General features: G+C 41.3%; 1 protein-coding gene across 1 annotated transcript in view; it reads right to left on the reverse strand.

The window, feature by feature from the left end:
- Positions 1 to 3,042: 3,042 nt before the first annotated feature.
- Positions 3,043 to 21,688, reverse strand: part of LOC137191889 (neuroendocrine convertase 1-like) — a 182,237-nt gene continuing 163,591 nt past the window's right edge. The window contains exons 18-21 of the mRNA XM_067602344.1: positions 18,567 to 18,690; positions 10,313 to 10,476; positions 6,624 to 6,695; positions 3,043 to 6,082 (exon numbers count right to left, since the gene is read on the reverse strand). Coding sequence (XP_067458445.1) covers positions 5,831 to 6,082; positions 6,624 to 6,695; positions 10,313 to 10,476; positions 18,567 to 18,690 — 612 coding nt within the window. The 3' untranslated portion in view covers positions 3,043 to 5,830. The remainder of the gene's footprint in view (positions 6,083 to 6,623; positions 6,696 to 10,312; positions 10,477 to 18,566; positions 18,691 to 21,688) is intronic.

Raw genomic sequence — 21,688 nt, forward strand, 5'->3', positions numbered from 1 at the left:
ATCACCAAAAGAGACTTAGAAATCATTTTCAGGTCTTATATATAACTATTTTAGAGTTTAATAGTGTGTGAAAAGCTTCTCTGGCTGCTCATCATCCAGTGAAGTGAAGATGCGGATTAAGTCCAGACTCAGGCCTCCAGTCCAGGGCAGGGAGGGCAGGTTTCCGTCCCGTCCCAGCTGTCGTCCCCCCGGTGTCAGCTTCAGGGACCAGGACTTTGTCCAGAGAGGGGACATTCCTGGCCGACCGCTGCTGGTTGCCATAGGGAGAGGTAAATGAAACAACAGCAGCCGTGTCGCTGCTTCTCTCCTCCCCCCCACCACCACCCCCCTCCTGTTCCTGGACTATCTAAAGGCCTCTATTTAGAGAGGCTCTCTGGTGCGGGGACAAAGCCTTCACAGGGATAAAGGAGGGAGGAGTAAAGAGCACAGGGCCCTGAGAGAGAAAGGGGTAGAAAAACTGAAAAAGATGAGAGAGATTATGTCTGTCCTCAAAGCTGCTCCTCACACTCCAGCCAGATAAAGCAAACTGTATGAAAAAAAATGACAAACAAAACTTCAAAAATAAAGATTTTTCTTTACAGAAGTATGCATCAACTCTCTAACTTCTGAGGCAGTCCCTCAATATCAAATATTAGAAGGCATTAATAATTCCCACTGTATATATGCAATTAAAAAGCACTTTTGGTTGGTCTATGGCCTATATAACAATTCAATCCAGCAGAAATAAAGTGATACATACTGGCCACAAATTAAACCTATAAATCAATGCAGACATTTCTTCAATATCCACAATTTATAACTGCTAAACTATGCAAATGACTGAAACTGTAATTACACATTTTATTTAATAACTTGGACCTAGCAGTTAAATTAAAAGGCAATAAAAAAAGCAATTATCAAAGAAATATTTTCACCCCCAAAAAAATATTCAAACTGTGAACAGCACATATTTTTGTGCAGAGGAAACACTTAAATGTACACAAATCATTCTTTGCCATGTTAATTTATTCAAAAAGTTCACAGTGGGACACATGTCATGTGTACAGACTGAAGTCTGTGAACAATACAGGGGCCTGCAACAAAGGGCGAGTGCTAATTACAAAATGTTCTCTGCTTTATATGAGCTGGATTGGATTTAGATTTTATTCAGTGATGTGAGTTGTGCTACAACTTTTCTTTTTGTCTTGATGCTGTTTAGTGGCCAAACAAAGGCTGATGTTGCTAACAAAGATGAATAAAACTGAAAATAAAATGTAATACTTAAGATAACTGTAGGGTCATCACATTTTATATAAAATGCTTTTATTTTATTAATGCAACACAAATGTACCAAAGTGTTAAACACAAGATTGGAAATTGCTATCACTTGTAATTAACAGTCAAGTCTTTTATTGTGAGGACAAACAGTAGACAACAGTAATTATACGTCTGTAATGTTTTCTGATGTTGTTGGTCTGTTTACATCAGTAATATTAGCAAACAGTGATATAAATCAGGCCTATGATGATCAGTAGAGAAACACACACAATGCTCATTTTCCCTGTATAACTCAAGCTCTTCAATTAAGTATTACTGATTGGGCCTTTAATGTATCTCATTTCATAGGCTAATAATTCTTTATGGATGTGAATCCAGCTGCACTGACAGCACATGAAGCCGCCAGGATTTAAGTCATACGAGGAAAAGTTTCCAGGCACGGTTCAGTAATTCATTCTGGTAATATTGAACATTATTGTGGCGTAACATTGAAATCGGCCAAATCAAAAGAACATTGTGGTAATTAGGCTGTAATTCAAGGAATTACCACATCGCCACACAGGCTTAAATAGTCGTGTTGGGAGAAACGCAAAGCACATTATTTTAATGGTGTAATATGCAAACTATGGCTCGTTTCAATTACATGGCTTAACAATGCATAAATGATGCGAGCCTTGTTATTTGGACTGCAGGGTCCTTAGTTATTCAATCACTCAGAGGGGCCAATGTTAGGGGCCATGCTGCCTCCTCTTATACAGTAGAAAAAAACATTGCTGAGCACTGAGGGCCGCTGCCAAACTACATTTAAGGGAATAAAAATGAACAGCAGAGAATGTAAGCGTTAAATTAACAGTAGGATAATTATATGACCCGTGTGCTGTAAAGATTCAATTTCTAACGCTCTAATTAGGCGACTGTCTCCCCATACATCAGCTCACCAGAAAGCCTCCTGTGAGCGGAAATAATTAGATTTTATTAAGACACGGCTCGTGTAATAAAGAAAATCAAAGGAGGGGCCGGTTAAATATGATATGTTTTTAAAATCATTGATTGTTCCACACACACAGTCCACTAAAGGCGAGGACAGTGGAGTCCATACTGGAGCAGAGAGGCTGGGATCTGTCTGTATGTCTGACTGTATGTCTGACTGTATAATGAACTGATGATGATATAATGAACTGTCCACTGTCTACTGTAGGAGAGAGATATATGTTGTCTGTAATAACTCACAGAGGTGATGCTATACGAATAGAGCCGCAACTAATAATTATTTTCATTATTTATTCATTCATCAATTATTTTCTCAATTAATTTATTAATTGTTGGGTCTGTAAAATGTCAGGAAAATGCTTGTCACAGTGTCCCAGAGCCCAAGAGCACATATTTAACCAAGAATCCAAAACCAAAAGATATTCAGTTCACTATTAGAGAAGTTGAAGAAAAACTGCAAAATTTTCACATTTGAGAAGCTGGAAACAGAAAATGTTTGACATTTTTAATTGATTATCACATGTTGCAAATAAATGTTCTATCGACTAATCAATTAACTGTCTCATCTTTTCAGCTCTAACTGTATATATATGCCCCTATTAGATACTATTATGATATCTGGACTATTTCAAATTAACAATAAGATCTTTGGCAACTTTAACAACATAAAAATGTAAACATTTTTGGTTGACTACAGTCTCATATTTAAGGAACAATCATGACTAAATGTGGTGTGAATCTTCCCTCTGTCACAACTTTGACTTGTTTGACTCGCTAATGAAGATAAACAATTAGAAATCAAAATAACTGAACCAACGGCCTTTAATATATTGTGATCAATCTTCCAAACAAAAGATATCCTGAGTTAAAGCAATACAACTTTGCTTAGTTACACTGTGGACTGTGCAAAGTGATAACAGAGATGTCATGTTGTTGAGGTTTTATTTCAGATTAGCTGTTCAGATATCAATAATTCTTGCTAAGGCAAGTCTTACATAACGGGAGCCGACCCACGCCTTTCATCCGTACTGTAATTGCTGTGTGCATCAAAGAGAGGGAGATTGACAGGCTGTATGGGCGGATTAATACAGTGGGTGATGACGACATACTGGGGCGGGAGGGAGGGAGTGGAGGGCGGGGGTGGGGGTGGGGGGGACGAGGGAGGAGAGAGGGACTAAGATATGGGGTGAGAAGGAGGAGAATGAGAGAAAAGAAGAAGAGGACAAAAAGTGGGGAGAGAGTTAACGAGAGGGAGAGCATTAATTGTATGCATTGTGCCGGAGCTCTTTTGCTGAGTGTGGCTGTCGAGGTGCGGGCGCTAACCCCTCCAGCAGCCCGCCGTGATCTGAGCCAGCTCTCAGACTGCTGTATTCCAATGCAATTAGGCCACTCAAAGGCCTGCTTAAAGCTGCACCCCCACCACACACACACACACACACACACACACACACACACACACACACACACACACACATACACATACACACACACACACAGATAGCAACGGCCCCTGTGGGTCCCCTCCATTGTAGCGGGGAGGTGTATTCTGTCCCTCTTTGAGGCCCTGGATGAAGAGACCACCCCGGGGAGCAGAAAAAAAAGGGAGGATTACCTCTCTTTCTGTCCCTTTCCCTCTTGCCTTTCTCCCTTTCTGTCTCTTTATCGCTCTCTCTTTCTCTCTCTGTCTGGTTTAGGAGTTCACCTCTAAAGTCTATCAGCTCAGGCAGGCACAGAGCTGAGCTGAGCTGTGGTTTGCTCCTCCAAAGAGACGCAACTCGCAGTTTTTTTTTTTTGCAGGGAAGGAAACAGAAGAAGAAGAAGAAGAGCAATGAGGCATTTCTGTGATGGATGTCATTGTGGGACTGCTTTAGCAATATCACTTTCCTTTCCCTCTTTCATTATTCATACAGTCATGCATTTCAACAAGTGGCGTGGGGCGTGTAGCTCACTAGCTCATCCCCGTTGGCATCAGCGCCGCAGCCTCAGTCAGTCCCCTCTGTGTGCTGTATTAAGAGAAAGCTCTTCACGATAGCACAGTTCTCTTGGCTGCGTTTCAGCGTGTCTCATTCCCCAGAAAGCATTTAAAGCAGATTACCAACCTAACGCTACACCTCCCCAATAAGAGAAGAGAGAGAGAGAAGAAAAAAAAAAAAAAACTGGCACATTAACACCTGCAATACTACTCAATGGCATCAACAGATTAACGAGGTAATCCACACAATGAGGTCTTTGATTCGTGTGGTTTGGCAGGCAATAATGCCAGGCATAATGCACGCTGTTATTTCAGACCGTCCCAGCACGGGAAAACCTGGCAGAAGCAGCTCTCTTTTTTGTCTTTGCGTCAGATGAGCTTTTGAAGAATTTTAACTCGTGCATCTGGTATGTTTTGCCTGTTCCTTGTCAGAGAAATAACCCCGCTGGCTGCTCCTGTGGCACATGTGAGGGGAGAAGGGGAGGAATCACAGGCTTTCTGAAGGCTGTTTAAACAGCAGGGCTGAGGAGCTCTCTCTCGTCCTTCCCCCCATTTTTCTGCATAAGGACGTGCGTATAGGGTGTGTGTGTGTGTGTGTGTGTGTGTGTGGGTGTGTGTGTGTGTGTCATAGATCTCGCGGTCCCATCGCTCATGTGCGGCTCGATTAGCCCCACGTGCCTCGTTCGTCAGACGTGGAGGCAGAGCAGATGGCAGGAGACGCACCGTGTTACCATGCTGCGGCACTACGTAACGCTGCTCTAATTGAAACATCAATACTGCCCTGTCAATACACTACTGCTACTTTACAAAACACCACTACCTACAGACCTGCACTTGACTGGGAAAAAGCTGCTATTACTCTTACATCTTAGTTTCCACACTGAAGTGAGGCTTTGAGACGCACTGAAAGTGAAAGTTTCCAGTCAATTCTGTAATGACAACAAAGTAACTTTTTTCCAACAGTTTATGTAACGGTTTCTGGTGTTTCCAATATCCTAATTTGAATGAGACACATGAATTGGTTTCTGTTTGTATACAGTGTTGTGCTGGTAAAGGAAGCATGCAGCAAGAAAAAACAAGGAAGAGCATTTCCTCCGTAGCATCTCCTTTGTGGCACATTTTTAATGAATTGCTAAAAAGTTGAGGGAGTTCACATGGCTGTGATCGGTAATTTGATGTTATCGGAAATTCAGTGGAGAACAGAGAGAAATTAGGCGGCTAGAAATTAATTTGCTATTTGTCCAACTCAATGAGGAGTGACACAGCCCCTTTAATGAATGGGTAATCCATTTCTTATTGCGCTGAGCTGAATTCACCCTTCAATGAAGTGGAAAAAGACAAACATATCTTTCAGTAACCTTTGCAACTTCTGGAGGAAAGCGAGCAGGGGAGGAGAGTGCTGAGACCCGTTCCTGAAACTATTTGTTTCTGGGAATGATTTCTGTTTGTATGTGTTTCTGTAGGTGGGAGAATGATTGAGTTTTAAAGCCAAGTTAGGAATCCACAATAAATAATCTCTGCTGACACTGAGGCCACACAGTCAAAGTACTGTACATGGAATTGAATCATGATCAGTTGGTTTGCTGCACTGTGGAAAATAACAGTCTTTATTTAACCATCTGTCTTTTTTCTTCTTCGGTTCTGTACCTGCTGCCCTGCCTCTCTGTTCAGTGGTTCTCCTGGATCTGAAGAGTCTAACTGTTGCACGTTCCTCACATCCCTGACGAAATACTGGAGACTCTTCCATGGTAAGGACCACATCTGCTCGTCCACATTGTCACTGACGATATTTGATTTGTGAAGCTCCTTCACAGCAGCAGGTCTTGATCCTGCGGAGGACCTCTGTCCATCTGCCTGATGTAACTGTTGGATATAGTAGTAATATGACATGAGAACACTCTATAAGAGCTAAATGTAGAAGCGTACAGTAAGAGCAACAAGGGCTGTAAGTTCCAGTTATTTTCTCTATTAATCAAGGAATAATTTTGTCTATTAATGTCAGAATAGTGTGAAAATGCATTTCCTAAAACCCAAAGTGACGACTTTAAGTTGCTTTTGTTCAACCAAAACCCATCAACGCTTAGTTCTGTAGAAAAAGGACCTAAACAATTAATTGATTATCAAAATAGTTGCTGATTAGTTTTCTGTCCATCGACTAATCAGTGAATTGTCTCAGCTCTACAAGCAACCACTTGTCCAATAAGAAAAACAGGCATTTTGGTGGTCAAATGGGTTTAAAAGGCATGTTCCTAGCATGAAAACACACATTTATCTGATTCACAAAATCATTTCAGCTTCATCTTTTCCAAATATTTAATCATGCATAAAATCCTTAGACAGTCATTAACATCCTTAAAATACAGACGAACAGTACAGAAACAATCAGTGTGGTGCTGCAGCTTACCTTAAAAGCCAACTTCAAGGGCTTGTTGATGGTGTGACTATCCAACGCTCTGACTTTCGGAGTCTTCAACTTCTGGTTAATGGAAGAGATGGTTTGTGTTAAAGACAAAGTATCAAAACTCCAAAACACAGGATACTACATTTCCCATAATGCAGCCACTAGCAGTTTTTGTTAGACCTGCCTACTCACCTGGTATATTTCCTCATCTTTCAAACTCCATGCCCTCAGTTTGTACAGCCGGCTTTCAAAAACACAATTTTAAGTCTCCACCCCCAAACCTGATGACATCATCAGGATTGTTTTTTTCAGGCTTTTGAAAGCTCCTCCGGAGCCACAGAAAACATTATACAACTGTTTTCACAGAATGAGCAGTGCTCCCCATGGCCATTAAACTGACCTTTCTGGGTAAAATCAGCAGAGTGCCCCTTTGATTTAATTCTAATAAGCCATGATTTTATTTAAAGTTGGTTGTCTTGCATTATTTGTTCTTGTTAAGACTCCTTGAGGCCCTCCGTCTGTCGCACTTCACACCAGCACCACTTGCAGCAGGGGTTGTGACTCCTTTCACATCATTTCCCCCCTCCTTATGGATGTTATGATTGAAAAAAAAAACACTGACTTCTCTGTTCAGAGAAATCTGGTTCGACTATGTTTTCTCAAGGAAAAACACAAGGACAAACAGCTGAATTTGAAATCAATCAAAAACTGTCTCTGTCCATGAAAGCGACGTTCAGGCTCTGGTGAAGATTTGATCTTGGCTCAAGTTTTCAATGAGTGTTGACGTCTCAGAGTTGTGAGGAATCCCGAGCCGGCAGCTTACAGCGGGGGTTTCAGTGATACAGTATTTACAAGGCATGAGGAACAGGGAGCGCTGCAACAGACGGCACCGTACACGGCGCTTTCAATTATTTCTCACAGCATTCATGAAAATAGAAGCACGGTGGGGAGTACAGTATGAACGATAAAACTATAAAAAGACATGGAGCGAAAAGAGAACTCCCAAGCTAAAATAAATGGCGTTGGATGCTGGTGCTGGTGAAGAGCTGAAAATAGTGTATGTCTCTGCAACAGGAGGAGTAGAAATAGTGTGGTGGAGTGTAGACAGGGTGAGCAGTGATGGAGCAAAAAACCTGAGTTTAAATAACTGGAGCAGGGCTGAAATTCAGATTTGACAGCATCTTCAAAATCTGTTTTGAGGCTAAAGTTGGTCTGGTAAACTCAATGGTGGGCCTCATGAAAGAACCACTTATACTAACAGATAAGATCTTAATGGCAAGTAGGAAGGATTTACAAAAACTTTTCTCAAGCGTTTCTCTCCAGGCCTGTCTCCTCAGGGGTACAAACCCTTAAAACCCATGATGTCCTAATTTGAATGAGTTTACAGTTTAGAGACCAATAGTCTACAGACATGCTAGCGGCTCTGTGAGGTTGTACTTAGACACAGAGGCGCTTTGAGCCATATGCACGCTAGCATGTTCACAATGAGGACGCTAAAATGCTGATGTTTACCATGTCCACCATTTTAGTTAGCATGTTAGCATGCTAACATTTTCTAATTGGCACTAAATACAAAGTACAGCAAAGGCTGATGAGAACATCATTAGTTTTGCAGGCATTTTATCATAAACCAAAGTATTTAACAAATAAAAAAATGAGCTGCTGGTGGTGGAAGATGAAAAGTCACTGAAATTAATTCTAAGGGGAACATGAATGTCTGAACCAAATTTTATGGCAATCTACCCAGTAGCTGTTGAGATATTTAGGTCTGGACCAAATTGGTGGACTGACATCGCCATCCCTGCAGCCAGCCCACTAGTGAGGCTGAGATTATAGTAAAAGACAATGTAACATTCTGTTCCTTGTATCAGTGTGATGTGTGTTATGCACGGACAGTTTAGTGGAAGGTTCAGCAACAAATTATTGTTTTTTTTTTTTTAGAGGGAATTGACATGGATCTTCTGGCATGATCAGAAACTACAGAATTCAATAGAAAACAATGTCCAAGAGTTCCTTCTGTTGCCCCCGACATGGAACACCTGTATGAGCAAACACCACTAAAAAAGTAAGAGAGATTGAGGATAAAAATAAGAAAATGTTCTTGCATGAGACCCAGTGACGCAAAGGACTGTCTTTGCTCATGTTTTTAGTGATGTCATCGTATTCCCAGATCGCAGCAATTAACTTGGAAAGCACAGCGTTATTATTACCCTCAGGAATGACGACCACAACTGCAAAAATAAGACCCAAGTTGTGATAAACTGGAATGATCCTTTAATGTCTTCCAGATTAGAAGCTTCAGATTGACAGATTTTGCGTACACTCAAGCAATAAAATCACACACACCTATATCCTTTCTGTTCTCTAGCTCATCAACAAAAACAGATGACAACCAGCTTTTCCTGGAGCTGATCTCTCTCTTCTCCCTCAGATGAGAAGCTGTGTGTGTGAGAGAGAGAGACAGAAAGAGAGAGAGAGAGGCTCACAGAGAGAGATGTTTGTTTCCCAGCCCTTCCACCGTCTCCGTGGGACGACCCTCCCCATCCACCCACCAACCCCCCCCCCCCTTCCAACCTAATGGATCAGACAAAGGACATCATTTGTAGGCCAAGTCTTTTTCTGAGCGTCTCTCTCCTCAGCTCTGCATACCAATCCAATACAGCCCAAGGAAAAAAAGCCACACCGTGGTACATGTGTGTGTGTATTTGTGCGTGTGTGTGTCTGGGCCGGGGGTTGGAAGGTCTGTTTGCTTCTCCGCCAAGCATCGATTTATCCTTTTCTCCAATTTATTTCTCCTCTTTGCCTCTACGATCCATTCAGATCTGCCTCTAGGGGAGGAACTCAGGGTAAAGACGTTGTCAGGCCTCGTCGTTGCCTCCTAACACCCGCTCAAAACTCATCTACAGGCCCGAGGACCGTGTACCCCTGCAAGGACATGTTGAGCAGCAACAAACAGAGCAACCTGTCGTCCAGCGGCATACTTCTGTCAGGGCTGTAATGGGCCTGATAATGCAGCGTAAAGGACACAGATGAGAGGATAATGCTGAGTCTGAAAGAGAATTATTTTTGTTTCACTGTGCTGAAAGATGATTAAGTAGACCACAAAATGTCCTCTAATTTCAAAGGAGAGTTTTATCCAGGTCTTTTTTTTTCCTGCAGTAACAACTGTTGGAGAAGCTAGAATGATATTTAATTGTTCCTCATAATCAGGCCTAGACTCAGTGTATGAGCAGATATGATCAGAATAACAATATCTCAAGTCCTGATTCAACTGTCTGATCCCTATCTCTGTCTGTATGATTCTGACATTTTCAGATGTTATTACTCAGACTCAAGGATTTGTATCCTAAAGCCTCGATGGTGATGACTGTGTTGAACAGAAATGCTGCCTGTGCACAAATCCCACTGTTGTACCCCCACCCCCCCCATCCCCCAACACACACACACACACACACACACACACACCAACACACACACACCACACACGTATGGCAAAGATCTGTGAGCCATTCCTCAGTGTCACAGTGAGCGACGCCTGGCACATCCTTACACGTGAAGTTGATCAATGCAGATATGTCCAGGGGGAAATTGAAATCCATAGGAAATTAGGCGGCACCAGTGATTTATTGGAATAGTAAATCACTGCGTGTGTGATGTGTGAAATGTGTGTGTTCATGCTCTGTGTACAGTACCTTGTGTCTGGCTGAGGTGGTGATATCAGCAGCCCGCACCTTCCTGTCTCTCTCCATTCGGTAGACCCATTCAATCAGGTCCAGAGGGGGGTAACGGTCCCTTGGCTCAATGTGAGGGATAGGGTGACGCGACCCCATGGACACAATGCTCTGCAGGGGACCCTCTGAAGTAAAAAAAAAAACACAAAAACCATAGATGTACTGTCAAAGCATTGCTGGCACTGTCTGCCTCGGTAGCTACGTTTCTATCCAAATGTCAAGTCAATTTTTGCACAAATGTTTTAAATGCTGCCAATGCTACATGACATGGAACTTAAGTGTCTTTATACATCAACTTGGCTGGAGTAAGTAAAAGACAAGATAAAAATTAAAGAATATAAAACATGTCATGTTAGAGTTGTCTCAAAACCCTTGAATGTGTTAGTGTTTACTAAGGTTTTACTATTTTATACAGTACTCAAAGATCTCCTCCAGACATGTGTTAAGACATAAAAATACTCTGCTTTGAATAATGTGTGTCTGATATGGTTTTTCCACAAAAAAATATATGTTAAAATCCTTAAAATGGCATCTTCTCCGTTTTCCTCATTGAAAAATCCAGAATCTATGAATATGCAAATATTTTTTATTTCAAAATTTTACTGCTGGATGCAAGATGTCTCCTTCTTCACTCTAAAGTCCATTCTCAGTGTATGTGCACTGGAGGCTTCAGTTTCCCTACTGAAGAACTCCTAGGAAAGTTGCCTGTTGGACCAGGATTAGCCTCCAAACTAGTTGTGATGTCACAAATCATGCTCGTAGGTACATGCCTTAAACTCAGATTAAAAGTGAGCACAGAGAAACTTTCCACTTTCAGCAGGTGAATGTGAAAACTAGTGTGAGACTCTGCACATACATCATTTTGTACAGTGAAGCTCAAACATCCAACTGAAGGAACAAGAAGAAAAACACATTTTTGAGTGGAGGGGGAATCAGAATGAATTCTAAAAATCATTCTAAAAATACTGTATTGACTCGAATATGAGACAATATGTTTTCCTGGAAATTGTGTTTGAAAAAGTTTGGGTTGTATTATATTCAAAGACTAGAGAATTACATATTATTAACAACATAAGATATTCTTTTTGAATGGGAAAGAGTGTCGCATTATGGGTTGTTTGCAGCCTTGTTGCTAGGCTAGTGAGTTTCTTCAAGTTCGTTTATAGTGTGTCTTTTAGAGTTAGTGAGCCCTGAAAGTGTTCAGGAAGCCCAGTTCAACCTACGGGAGTTGGCTCACGTAACATGTTTTACTGCCAAGGAGAAAATTAATTCCTGACGAGCGAAAATGAGTCGAAAACCTCTTCTGACATCGACTGCAGAAACACAATGGGGAGCTCAAACAGTCTGAAAAACTGTAAGAGAAAATCATTTTGACTGCTTCCAAGAGCACTTATGTTTTACAGGAAATATTTCATATTTTACTTGTACATCTTATAATCAGGGTTATCTAACACTCGAGCCAATATGATTTCTTTTTGCAAAAACAAACTATTCAATCTGTGAAAAATATGAAATGAAATCAATCAAAATCCCTAGATTACAGTGCAATTTATTACATTATTTATTTAGGAAAATTAAATATATTGATGAAGAAAGTTGTGTGACGAAACATTTTGATCATATTAAATGTGTTTAATAATGCCATTTGCATTCAGCCTTTCTAGTTTTATATATCTTTATACAAAAGTTACTTGAAGAGATGCAGACAATCCCTCTTTGTGTTCACACAACCTGTGATACTGTGGGTGTGAAAAAGAAAAAAAAAACAGAAATAACTTTTTTTTCTTACCGTAACTATAAGTTAAAGTTCTAACAAACTAGCCACTTCAAGAACAGCAGCCCCAGGGTTTCTTTAACTTTCTAAGCTTGTGAAAAAATTTAAAGGAGACATATTATGTACATTTCCAGCTCAATATTTTTATTCTCGGACTCCACTAGAGTAGCTTTGCATGATTCATAGTTAGAAAAACTCCATATTTATCTTATACTGGCCCTTCATCCAGCCCCTCAGTTCAGCCTCTGTCCCTAACAGGCAGTCTTAACTCCTGTCTCTTTAAGGCCCCCCTCCTGATGAGCCCACTGTGTTCTGATTGGCCAGCTTTCTGGAAGCCTGCCGAGGGGCAGCCATATCAGAGTCATGTTAAGTTACTGCTCATGAAAACTGTACATTTCCTGCTTTACTGCTTCATATTAAAAGCTTTTAAATGACTAAATAAAAGGAGACTTTTATTGTGAAGAAATTTCAGGAAATAAAACGTGTTCCTCATCGAATTAGCAGAGATTAGTTAGCAGCGCTAAAAAACAGTTGACGAAACAAGATATAGCGATATTTGGAGCTCTTTGTTCAGCAGATCAGTTAGAAATAATGTAGGAAGGAATAGTACAAGCAGAAACAGCCACAGTGATGATGGTGTTTGATGAACAGCTGCAGACAACCAGCACACCTCCAACAGGTAAACTACTTATTTTACTTTGCCCTGCTGTGTAATGGAAAAACACTCACAGCGTGCCAGCTACACTTGAGTCATGGCTCAGCCTGACTAACCCCAAAACAATGGAAAAACGCCATCATGTTAACGGAGCAGAGCAGTGAACTTGCGCACTGTGCGTGGAGCAGATGACCATATAAAGAAATTTGTCACAAGCCGACGTCGGCTCGGGCTGAAAGTAGAAAAAAACATTGAAAACCGAGTGTTAAGAGCAGTCTAAAGCCAGTGCTTTTTGCTCACAGGGATTACTTCTACATGCGCTTGAACATCTGACATTGTAACATTATGTATATGACTGCAAATAAGGAAAAGCATAATAGGTCCCCTTCAAGGGTGGAACTGCGTCGGACAGCCAATATCCGACATTGAGTAGTTGTGTGAATCTCCAAGAGGAGATTGCATTTGTGCATCAATGTTCAAATAGTTCCAAGGGACTTTTCTAGAGAGTAAAACACAGATAATGTGAACCCAGACTGAAGAATCTTCGCCCCACTCACACTCCCACAACTGCTCCCCTTGCTGTTTTTTTTTCTATTTCCAGGTACACCGTTTGTGTTCTAGCTTGTTTTTGTCCTGCTTTAATTGCTTTTTCTTCTTTTTTTTTTTGCAGAGAAGGAAGAAAAGACAACAACAAGGCAGTGAGGGCTGCAGCTAATGGAGAGGCTGTAATTGTGAATGGAGGCATTCATCTGGAGACGTCGTCCGTGAATTACGCCTCACAATACCCAGCGCCGGGCTGCTCAGATCACCAACCAGTCACCAAACACACACACAAGTACACATACATATAGCCACACACACACACAGAGCCCTCAGATCACTGGTGCTCAGAGGAGGAACATAATCACACCTCCACAGAAAGCAAGACACCGAAGAGGGAAGGAGAGATGGAGGAGAGGAGCTGGAGGGGAGGAGAGCAAGAATAGAAAAGAAATTAGACGAGGAGAGAGGAGGTGAGGGGGGAGGAGATGGGATGGTGAAATTGATGTTTCCTACCATTTGATTTGGGCCATAGAGCCCAGGAGGCAGATCAGATAGAGCCACATGCACACACACTCACTCATGACACACATATGCAACAAACACACATATACATATATTCTGCATACAAATTCACACACATGTAGCAAACACATAAGAATACATGTGCAATCTCTTTCTTTTCTTACACAAGGACACACATATATGCATGTAAGTAGGCTAAGCCCACACACACACACACACGTAGTATGAGAGACAGTTAGAAACACACAAAGACACATTAATTCAAAATTATAAATCTCCTTAAACATTATGTATATAACTTGTCAGAGCTCAGAGAGCCATCTCACAAACCTCACTGTCAACCACCTCTCACTCTTTCCTCTACCTGCTGCAGCAGTAAAACCCACACATATCCTTCAGCCAAACAAACACCATTAAGCCAAAACACACAGAAACACGGCTAAAAAAGACACAACAAAGCCTATGTGGCGGTATAAAAAAAAAAACAACTCTCATCTCTGTGAGGCGAGACGAGGCACCTGTCAGTGCGGCGGCTCCTGCTACTACAGAGAAACGTCAGGAAACAACAACTCAATTAAACACACCGTCCCTGTTCAATTACTGCCACATAATCACAGCAATTTACCTTCACTTGCTGCACAGCCACCAAACAAACACACGCGGGGGTAAGCACGCATACAGAGGCGGGAACACACGCATGCAAACACACACACACACACACACACACATGGACAAGGCTGGATCACAAAAGACAACAGAGCTGGAGCTTCATCCTACACATCATGAGTGTAAAGCTCACCATGTGGTAACTCACTGCAGGGTAACTGGCATAAAACAGACACGGAGGATGTTGGCAGAGTAGAATATAAGTGGATTTCTGATTTGCAAACATGTTCCCTACAGCATAACCAACATCATAAGTATCACAGTTTCTGTCCAGTTAAAGCAATACTCTATATTTTAGTGTAAGCATAAGTATATTTTTAGTTATAAATGTCTAAAATTGTATGTGACCGGTTTTGTCTTTGAAAATTATATCTACAAAGAAGTCAGCTGTGATGTAGATGCTTCAGGGTTTTGAGATGAGACGCTAAAATCAATTACTTGCCATTTTACACTGTCCCGAGTGCTTTATCGTGTATTATTTCAAGTGTTACAGTACGACAAAAGAGTAACATCATTATGTTTTCATGATAGTCCCCAAATTAGTCGCCTTGTTCCTGATATTCTTTTTTTTTTCTGGATGTCATAAATATTTGTAATTCTATCCAGAATTTCCCTGCAGCCCAGCAATAAATCCTACCCTCATGAAGGTTTTAATGTTCAGTTTGTGTTGAAACCTTATGGTCACTTTGGAGGCCGAGTTTTGTGTTGCTGCTGGATAATATTGCATCATACTGAGAGTTGTTTCTTATATTTTATCCACCCTCATTGATAAAAAACATAGGTTGGGCAAATATCTCTCTAAACCAGTTTTAAGATTATAACCTTCATGAGGTAGGATTCATTGCAGGGCTGACTGCATTAATTATAGCTGTGTACCTAATAAACTGAGTTTACACAGAGGTGCATAGGCTTTAACAGAGGACACAGGCGGTCACAAAAAAATCAGTGTACATCATTTGCTTGGTCATTTCTACTCCCACCGATCCCACATGTGTGCATGGTCTATAATAATCACATAGGTAACTGGAAACAAGACAGAAATCATTAAATCACTCCAGTAAAAACATCTTACTGCTAAAGCATTCAGTAATTTTTTAGGCAGTAGTGTGCTTCCAATTTTCCCCAACAGTTTGGGGAAGGCTCTTTCTTGTTTCAATATGACAGTACCCCCGCGCACAAAGCCAGGTCCATAATGAAATGGTTTTCTCAGTTTGGTCTGGAACTTGACTGGCCCGTTCATAATCCTGACCTCAACCCCATCCAACATCTTTGGGCTGAATTTTAACACCAACTGTGAAGCCTTATCACCCAACATCAGTGTCTAATTCTCCTGTGGCTTAACAAGAGCAAATTCCTGCAGCCAGGTTCCAAAATCTTGTGGAGAGCCCTCCCGGAGTAATGGAGGCTGTTATAGCAGAAGATTAATGCTCATGGATTTGGAATATCCTGTTCAACAATCACATACAGGTGCAATGTTGGGGTGACTACATATCATATCGAGGTGCCCACATACAGTACTGGTCCATATTACACTGTACGTGGCTACATCTGGCAGCTTTGTGTAGGAGACTGATCAAATATGATTTAAAGATAACAGGGTGTATTGAACAAGGACTACTACTACTACTGAAGAGACGAGGGATGTGCAGAGAGCTCAGTATTTGTATTTGTATTTATTGAGGCAGCAAAATTATTTGTATTTGTATTTGAATAAAAGTGGAAATAGGTGTAACAATCCTGTTTTTGTTTTTATTACACTTCTAATTTTAGGATATTAAAGTGTTAAAATAAGTGTTCTTCAATAAACTATTTTGTAAAGGAGGGCTCCCACACCAGGACTCAAACCCCAGCCTCCCAGACCACAGGCAACTGCACTGACCACTTAACCAAAGCTGAGCTCTGTTACACCCACAGACCTGCAGCTGTATATACATCCTTGAAGCAGAGACAGACAGTGGAGCAGAGGAGAGAGACAGAGACAGCAATGTAACCAAGTCCCGGCCTGCGAACTGTTAAAAATATTTTTACGAAATAAATATTCGTAAAAACCCACTATTTGTGCTTAATACCGTATTCAGGTTCAGCTCCACTCCTAAAAGAGACGCTGTGCCGCTGTCCGAAAAACCACTTACTGAGATTACTCTGAGCAGCATGCGTGGGAATAAATTACAATACAATATATTTGTATATATTCCTTGCTTTCCCCCACTGCTGTTTCACTGTGCTGCTCTGTCTTATCTGTCCATGCGCTGTCCTCTTTGTGTCCTCTTTTCGCACCACAACATTATCATTCATGAATTTGTTTTGAAAATGGACATGTGGCATGAGAGTGTGTGACAAGTGTCAATTGCAAGAGTCTCACAGTCAATGTGTGAAAGTTGACAGCTCTGTCTGTATGCTAAATATGAAGCTAAAGCCAGGAGACGGCAAGCTTAGCATAAATACTGAAAACCAGGAAACATCTAGCCTGGCCTGGCTTTGTCCAAAGGTAACAAATTAAGCTAACAAGATGCACCTCTAAAGCTCACTAATTAACACATTATATCTTGTTTATTTAATGTGTACAAAACTGTTTCCCCCTGCTTCCAGCTTTTATGCTAAGTTAAGCTAAGCTAAACACCTGCTGGTGGTAGCTTCATATTCAGCATACACACATGAGAGTGGTTACACTCTTCCCATATAACTCTCGCTAAGAAAGCAAATAAGTGTATTTCCTGAGATATCTAAGTATTCCCTACAAACATAACATGAAAATCTCCAAACAGCATTCATATATTTTCTGCACACAACAGGAGCTTGTCCAGAAATTACAATCAAGAAGTCATGACTGCAGGTGAAGTTCAGAGCACAGTGAGGCAAACTACTACAGAATGATGTCATTGGGGATAAGATTGAAGAGTATCAACACTGTGAATGAGTTGTGTGTGCGTGTGTGTGTGTGTGTGTGTGTGTGTGTGTGTGTGGACAGCAGATTGACTAACAGCTTGAACTTGGGTTAGATCCAGGAGCACGGAGAGGGATACATGGATGGATGGAAGAGAAGGAGAGGAGGAGGGGGAGAGCCATTGATTTCTCAACAGAGAGATCAGCATCTTGACAGAAAGAGACGAGAGAGCAACAGAGCAAGACACACACACACACACACACAGAAAGAGAGAGAGAGAGGGGGTTCCCACTGTGGCCCTTAGGTGAAATTCCACAACTTTTCCATCACTTTCCAGGTTTCCAGAAAGCTGGAGTACTTTCATGTTTACCTACCTTCTTTGTACTCTAGTTTCCACGAAAGTAAAATCCAGGTTTAATGTAAAAATGTTGTAAAATAAATCCATCTGTAAAATTTCCTAACTTTAACAGCAAATTTGTTAAGGTCCCTGACTTTTCCTGACTATCTTTCAAAACTCCATGATATTCCAGGACCTCCATGACCGATGGGAACCCCCGTTGACAGAGATCAACAGCAAAGTCTGGTTCAATGTCTTTCTCCCAGCATGCCTCAGTGATTCTAACAACCATAAAACCCCCGACAGGGACACGGAGGACGGTGCTGTGGCTTCGTGCCGGTGTGGCTAACGAGGTGTGTGTGTATGTGTAGGTCGTGGCCGTCGGGGGAGCTGACACACACTGTGGAGGAGAGGGTGGAATTGGGGAGGGGCAACTGTAATTACACATCACAGTCCCTGTGGTCAGTGGCCCGACTGACTTCTTCTGACTGCACTGCCTCGGCCAGAGGAGAAGAGATGGCAGGTGGGAGGAAGGTGGTGGGAGCGGAGGGTAAAGAAGTTTTTTTGCTCTAAACTTGTTGAAACTAGTTGTAATAAGAAAAAACGCATCTTAAATTTTGCTTTTAAAAAGTTGTATAGTTGAAATTGTTTATTTCTTGAATTTATGCTGCTTAATTTACTTGTGCATGGATCAATTTGTCTTTCAGTGGATTTTGTTTATCAAACGCACCCTCTGTGCATCATTTGTCAGACCTCTAAAGTAACCCTGGGTTCCAGGCTCACCTCAGTTTGCATGTGTTCAAAGTAATGCAAGTGGCAGACACTTTTACATACTGTGCTTGGTCCTGTGTGGGTGTTTGGTGCCGTAGAGGATGAGTGTAACACTGAGCACGGCTCCGGCTGCCTCCTCTTCATTTGGTCTTGAGCAGCTCCTAACTGAGCCTTTGTTGTCAGTCACCTGGAAAAAACACATCAGCAAAGGTGTTAAAAAAACATTCATTTAGAAAACTTACTGCAGCTAATATTATTGCTGTCTCAATTTGGACTGATTGTGAGTGACATTTTAGTCTAAATTATTATCACTTGGTTTATGTGGTATATTATTATACTGTATACTGTTCACTTCAATATCAGTGACACAAATACTGCTACTTAAGGTCAAAGCTTGTTTTCAACCTGAAAAACAAAATAAATAATGATGTCTCTAAAGATCAGTGAATCTAGAATAATTTAAGTGTCATTTTTGGTCTTGGGAACACATAGTTGTAATAAAAATATTCTGAATTCAAAGCTCAATTACTAGTGTTTTTTTTTATCGAGCTTCAACTGTATCCCCATTCAATTCACCTTCAGTGAACTAACTTGCTCAGGTGTGATCACATGACCTAAGTATGGAATTGCAGTCACATGATAGCAACTGGTTGTACATGGGGGGAAGACAGAGAAACCACTAAAAAGATTGTGACTTTGGAAGGTATCCTCTTGATTTGTCTAATGCGGTCTGATGAAGCCTCATATTAGCTTCATCTGAACTTTAGAATGCATTTTAGCAGAAAATGAGAACTGTGAGACTTTGTCCCCGATCACTTTCACTGGAGTCATTTTAAGAAGAGATCTCCTCACGGCCAGTGAGCACAGGAGGAACTATTAAAGTGACCCATGACTCTTTAAAGGTATATGTGGGCATGTGGGTGTTATTGGGAGGCAGAACTTATCCTTTATTGTCCTTGCAATGCAATTGTTCCATTAGCTATGCTGCTTATCCTCTAGAGGATCATGGGGGGGGGGGGGGCTGGATCCTATCCCAGATGACATTGGGTGAAAGGCGTGTTATACTCTGGACAAATCGCCACTCCATCACAGGGCTGACACATAGAGAGAGACAACCACTCACACTCACATTCACACCTACGGGCAATTTAGAGTCACCGATTAACCTATCCTGCATGCCTTTAGTCTGTGGGAGGAAGCCAGAGGGAACTCACACAGGCACGGGCACAACATGCAGACGCCACCTAAAAACAGAATGTGTGCTTCTTCCCTGGAAGCCAAACATCTTGCAAATTCAGAGATAGTAGTCAAACCCATTGACTAACTTGATGACGGTGTGATTGGAGTGATTCTAAAATGCTTGATAAATGCAGGCATTGATTTCTGAATAACCTTGATCTTTTCTTTTCATTATAATAATAAAAACAATAATATCAACCTCAGTTTGGCTTATGTATGCAGACAACTACGCCCTAACATACCCAGATCCAGATACCAGATCTGCTCCACCAATATAAACTCCCTATATCTGCCAGAGCAGCTGCCCAGCCAGCCTGTGTGTGTGTGTGTGTGCTATATGAGTGTATGTGTGAGTGTTCTAAGCAGACCAGAGGCCAGGCATGGCGGCCCCCAGCCGAGCACTGCATTGATTTGTTGTTGGTAAACAAACAGCTGGATGCTACAGGTGGATCGATACGCCTCGCATGCCTCCCAGTCTCCCAGCATGCCTTTCTACTGGGTCGACACGTCTCTCCGAGGAGCTGCGACCCCGCTGTCGCCAGGAAACCTCGTGAGTCAAATATTTTGAGTTGCCTGATTGTTTTAATTGAGTTGAAGTTAATTTTATACAGAAAGTTACTCTTCTGACACAAGGGTCCATGAAATCCATACATACTGTTTTTGGATGCTATGTCTTTGTAATCAGTATAAAATGTTACGCAGTGGTACAGTATCATGTTGTCAGTGTTTGGTGATGATGTCAGCCGTAAGTGCACATTATCTTATTATCTAAATGAAGAATAAATCAACCAGTAGTTATACTACTGGTGTGATAAAAAAGAAAAGTACAAGTGGAATAATAAGTATAAGAACTACAAGCAGAGACCAAACCAGGGCATAAAGGAAGGAGAAATTAAACTGACTTTTAGACAAAAGAGAGACAAAGAAAATGAGAGGATTAGCAGAAGCAGAGGAATAGAGGCGAGAGGGGAAGGATTTCAAAGCTAGAGAGAGAAACTGCAGAGAGAGAGAAAAAAAAAAAAGGAGGTGGAGGGATTAGTGATGGGCGAGAGATGGAGGGATATGGAAACGGGTGAGTGTCAGAGAAAGGAAAGTGAGACCCAGTGATAGAGGATGAGCCTGAGAAGAGAAAGGAGTTGAAAAAGAGATAGTGATAGAGAAGGAGCAAGGGGACAGAGACAGACAGGAAGATGAGGGGGACTGATAGACAAAGTGATATGACAGAAAAAGAAAACACCTATAGAGTAGAAAAAGAGGGACAGAAAAGAGATGATTCACTTAGCCGAGAGGAGGACGTCAGAGAAGATTACTGAGAAAGTTAGATGGAGACAGGGAGCTAGATAATGACTAAAAAATGTATTTTACGGAAGCACGCATTTATTTTTTTTCTAATATTTTTGTTTCCTTTTTATTCTAATTAAAGTTAATGGCTCTTATCCTGGACACCCTGCCCCACACAGACCTAGGTCCCGCTCCAAAAAAGTGATTAGTGAGTACTGCTTATATGCAGATTGCAAACGGTGGCAGCGCCAAGTTTTACAAATGATTGTCACTCCCAAGTTGCGAGTAAATCTGAGAGGTTTTTGCATGCTAATGTAAATTTGGAGAAAAGGGTCTCTGGGATCTTCTGTTGTTGGAAAATGAAGATCAGGCGCGGCACCTGGAGGTTCAGTAGCTTAAGGTCAGTTTGACAACTTTCTATTTAAAAGGAAAATTCACTCAAATCTAAGCAACACTGAGAACATTGAGATATTGCTCTGTGGTTTTCCATTATTTTCTACATGTCTGTTTATTCTGCCAAAACTGTAAAATTCATCACATCCCAGACACTAGAGCACGTTTCCTGGGTTAGTTTTACCGGGGGTTGCCTTGTTAAAATGGCTTATCAAATCTGAATTCTTTCCAATCCTTTACCAAATCTATTTACATGTAGGCTTAGCTTTGTG

The sequence above is a fragment of the Thunnus thynnus genome, chromosome 10, assembly GCF_963924715.1.
Source record: "Thunnus thynnus chromosome 10, fThuThy2.1, whole genome shotgun sequence".
NCBI classification, from domain to species: domain Eukaryota; kingdom Metazoa; phylum Chordata; class Actinopteri; order Scombriformes; family Scombridae; genus Thunnus; species Thunnus thynnus.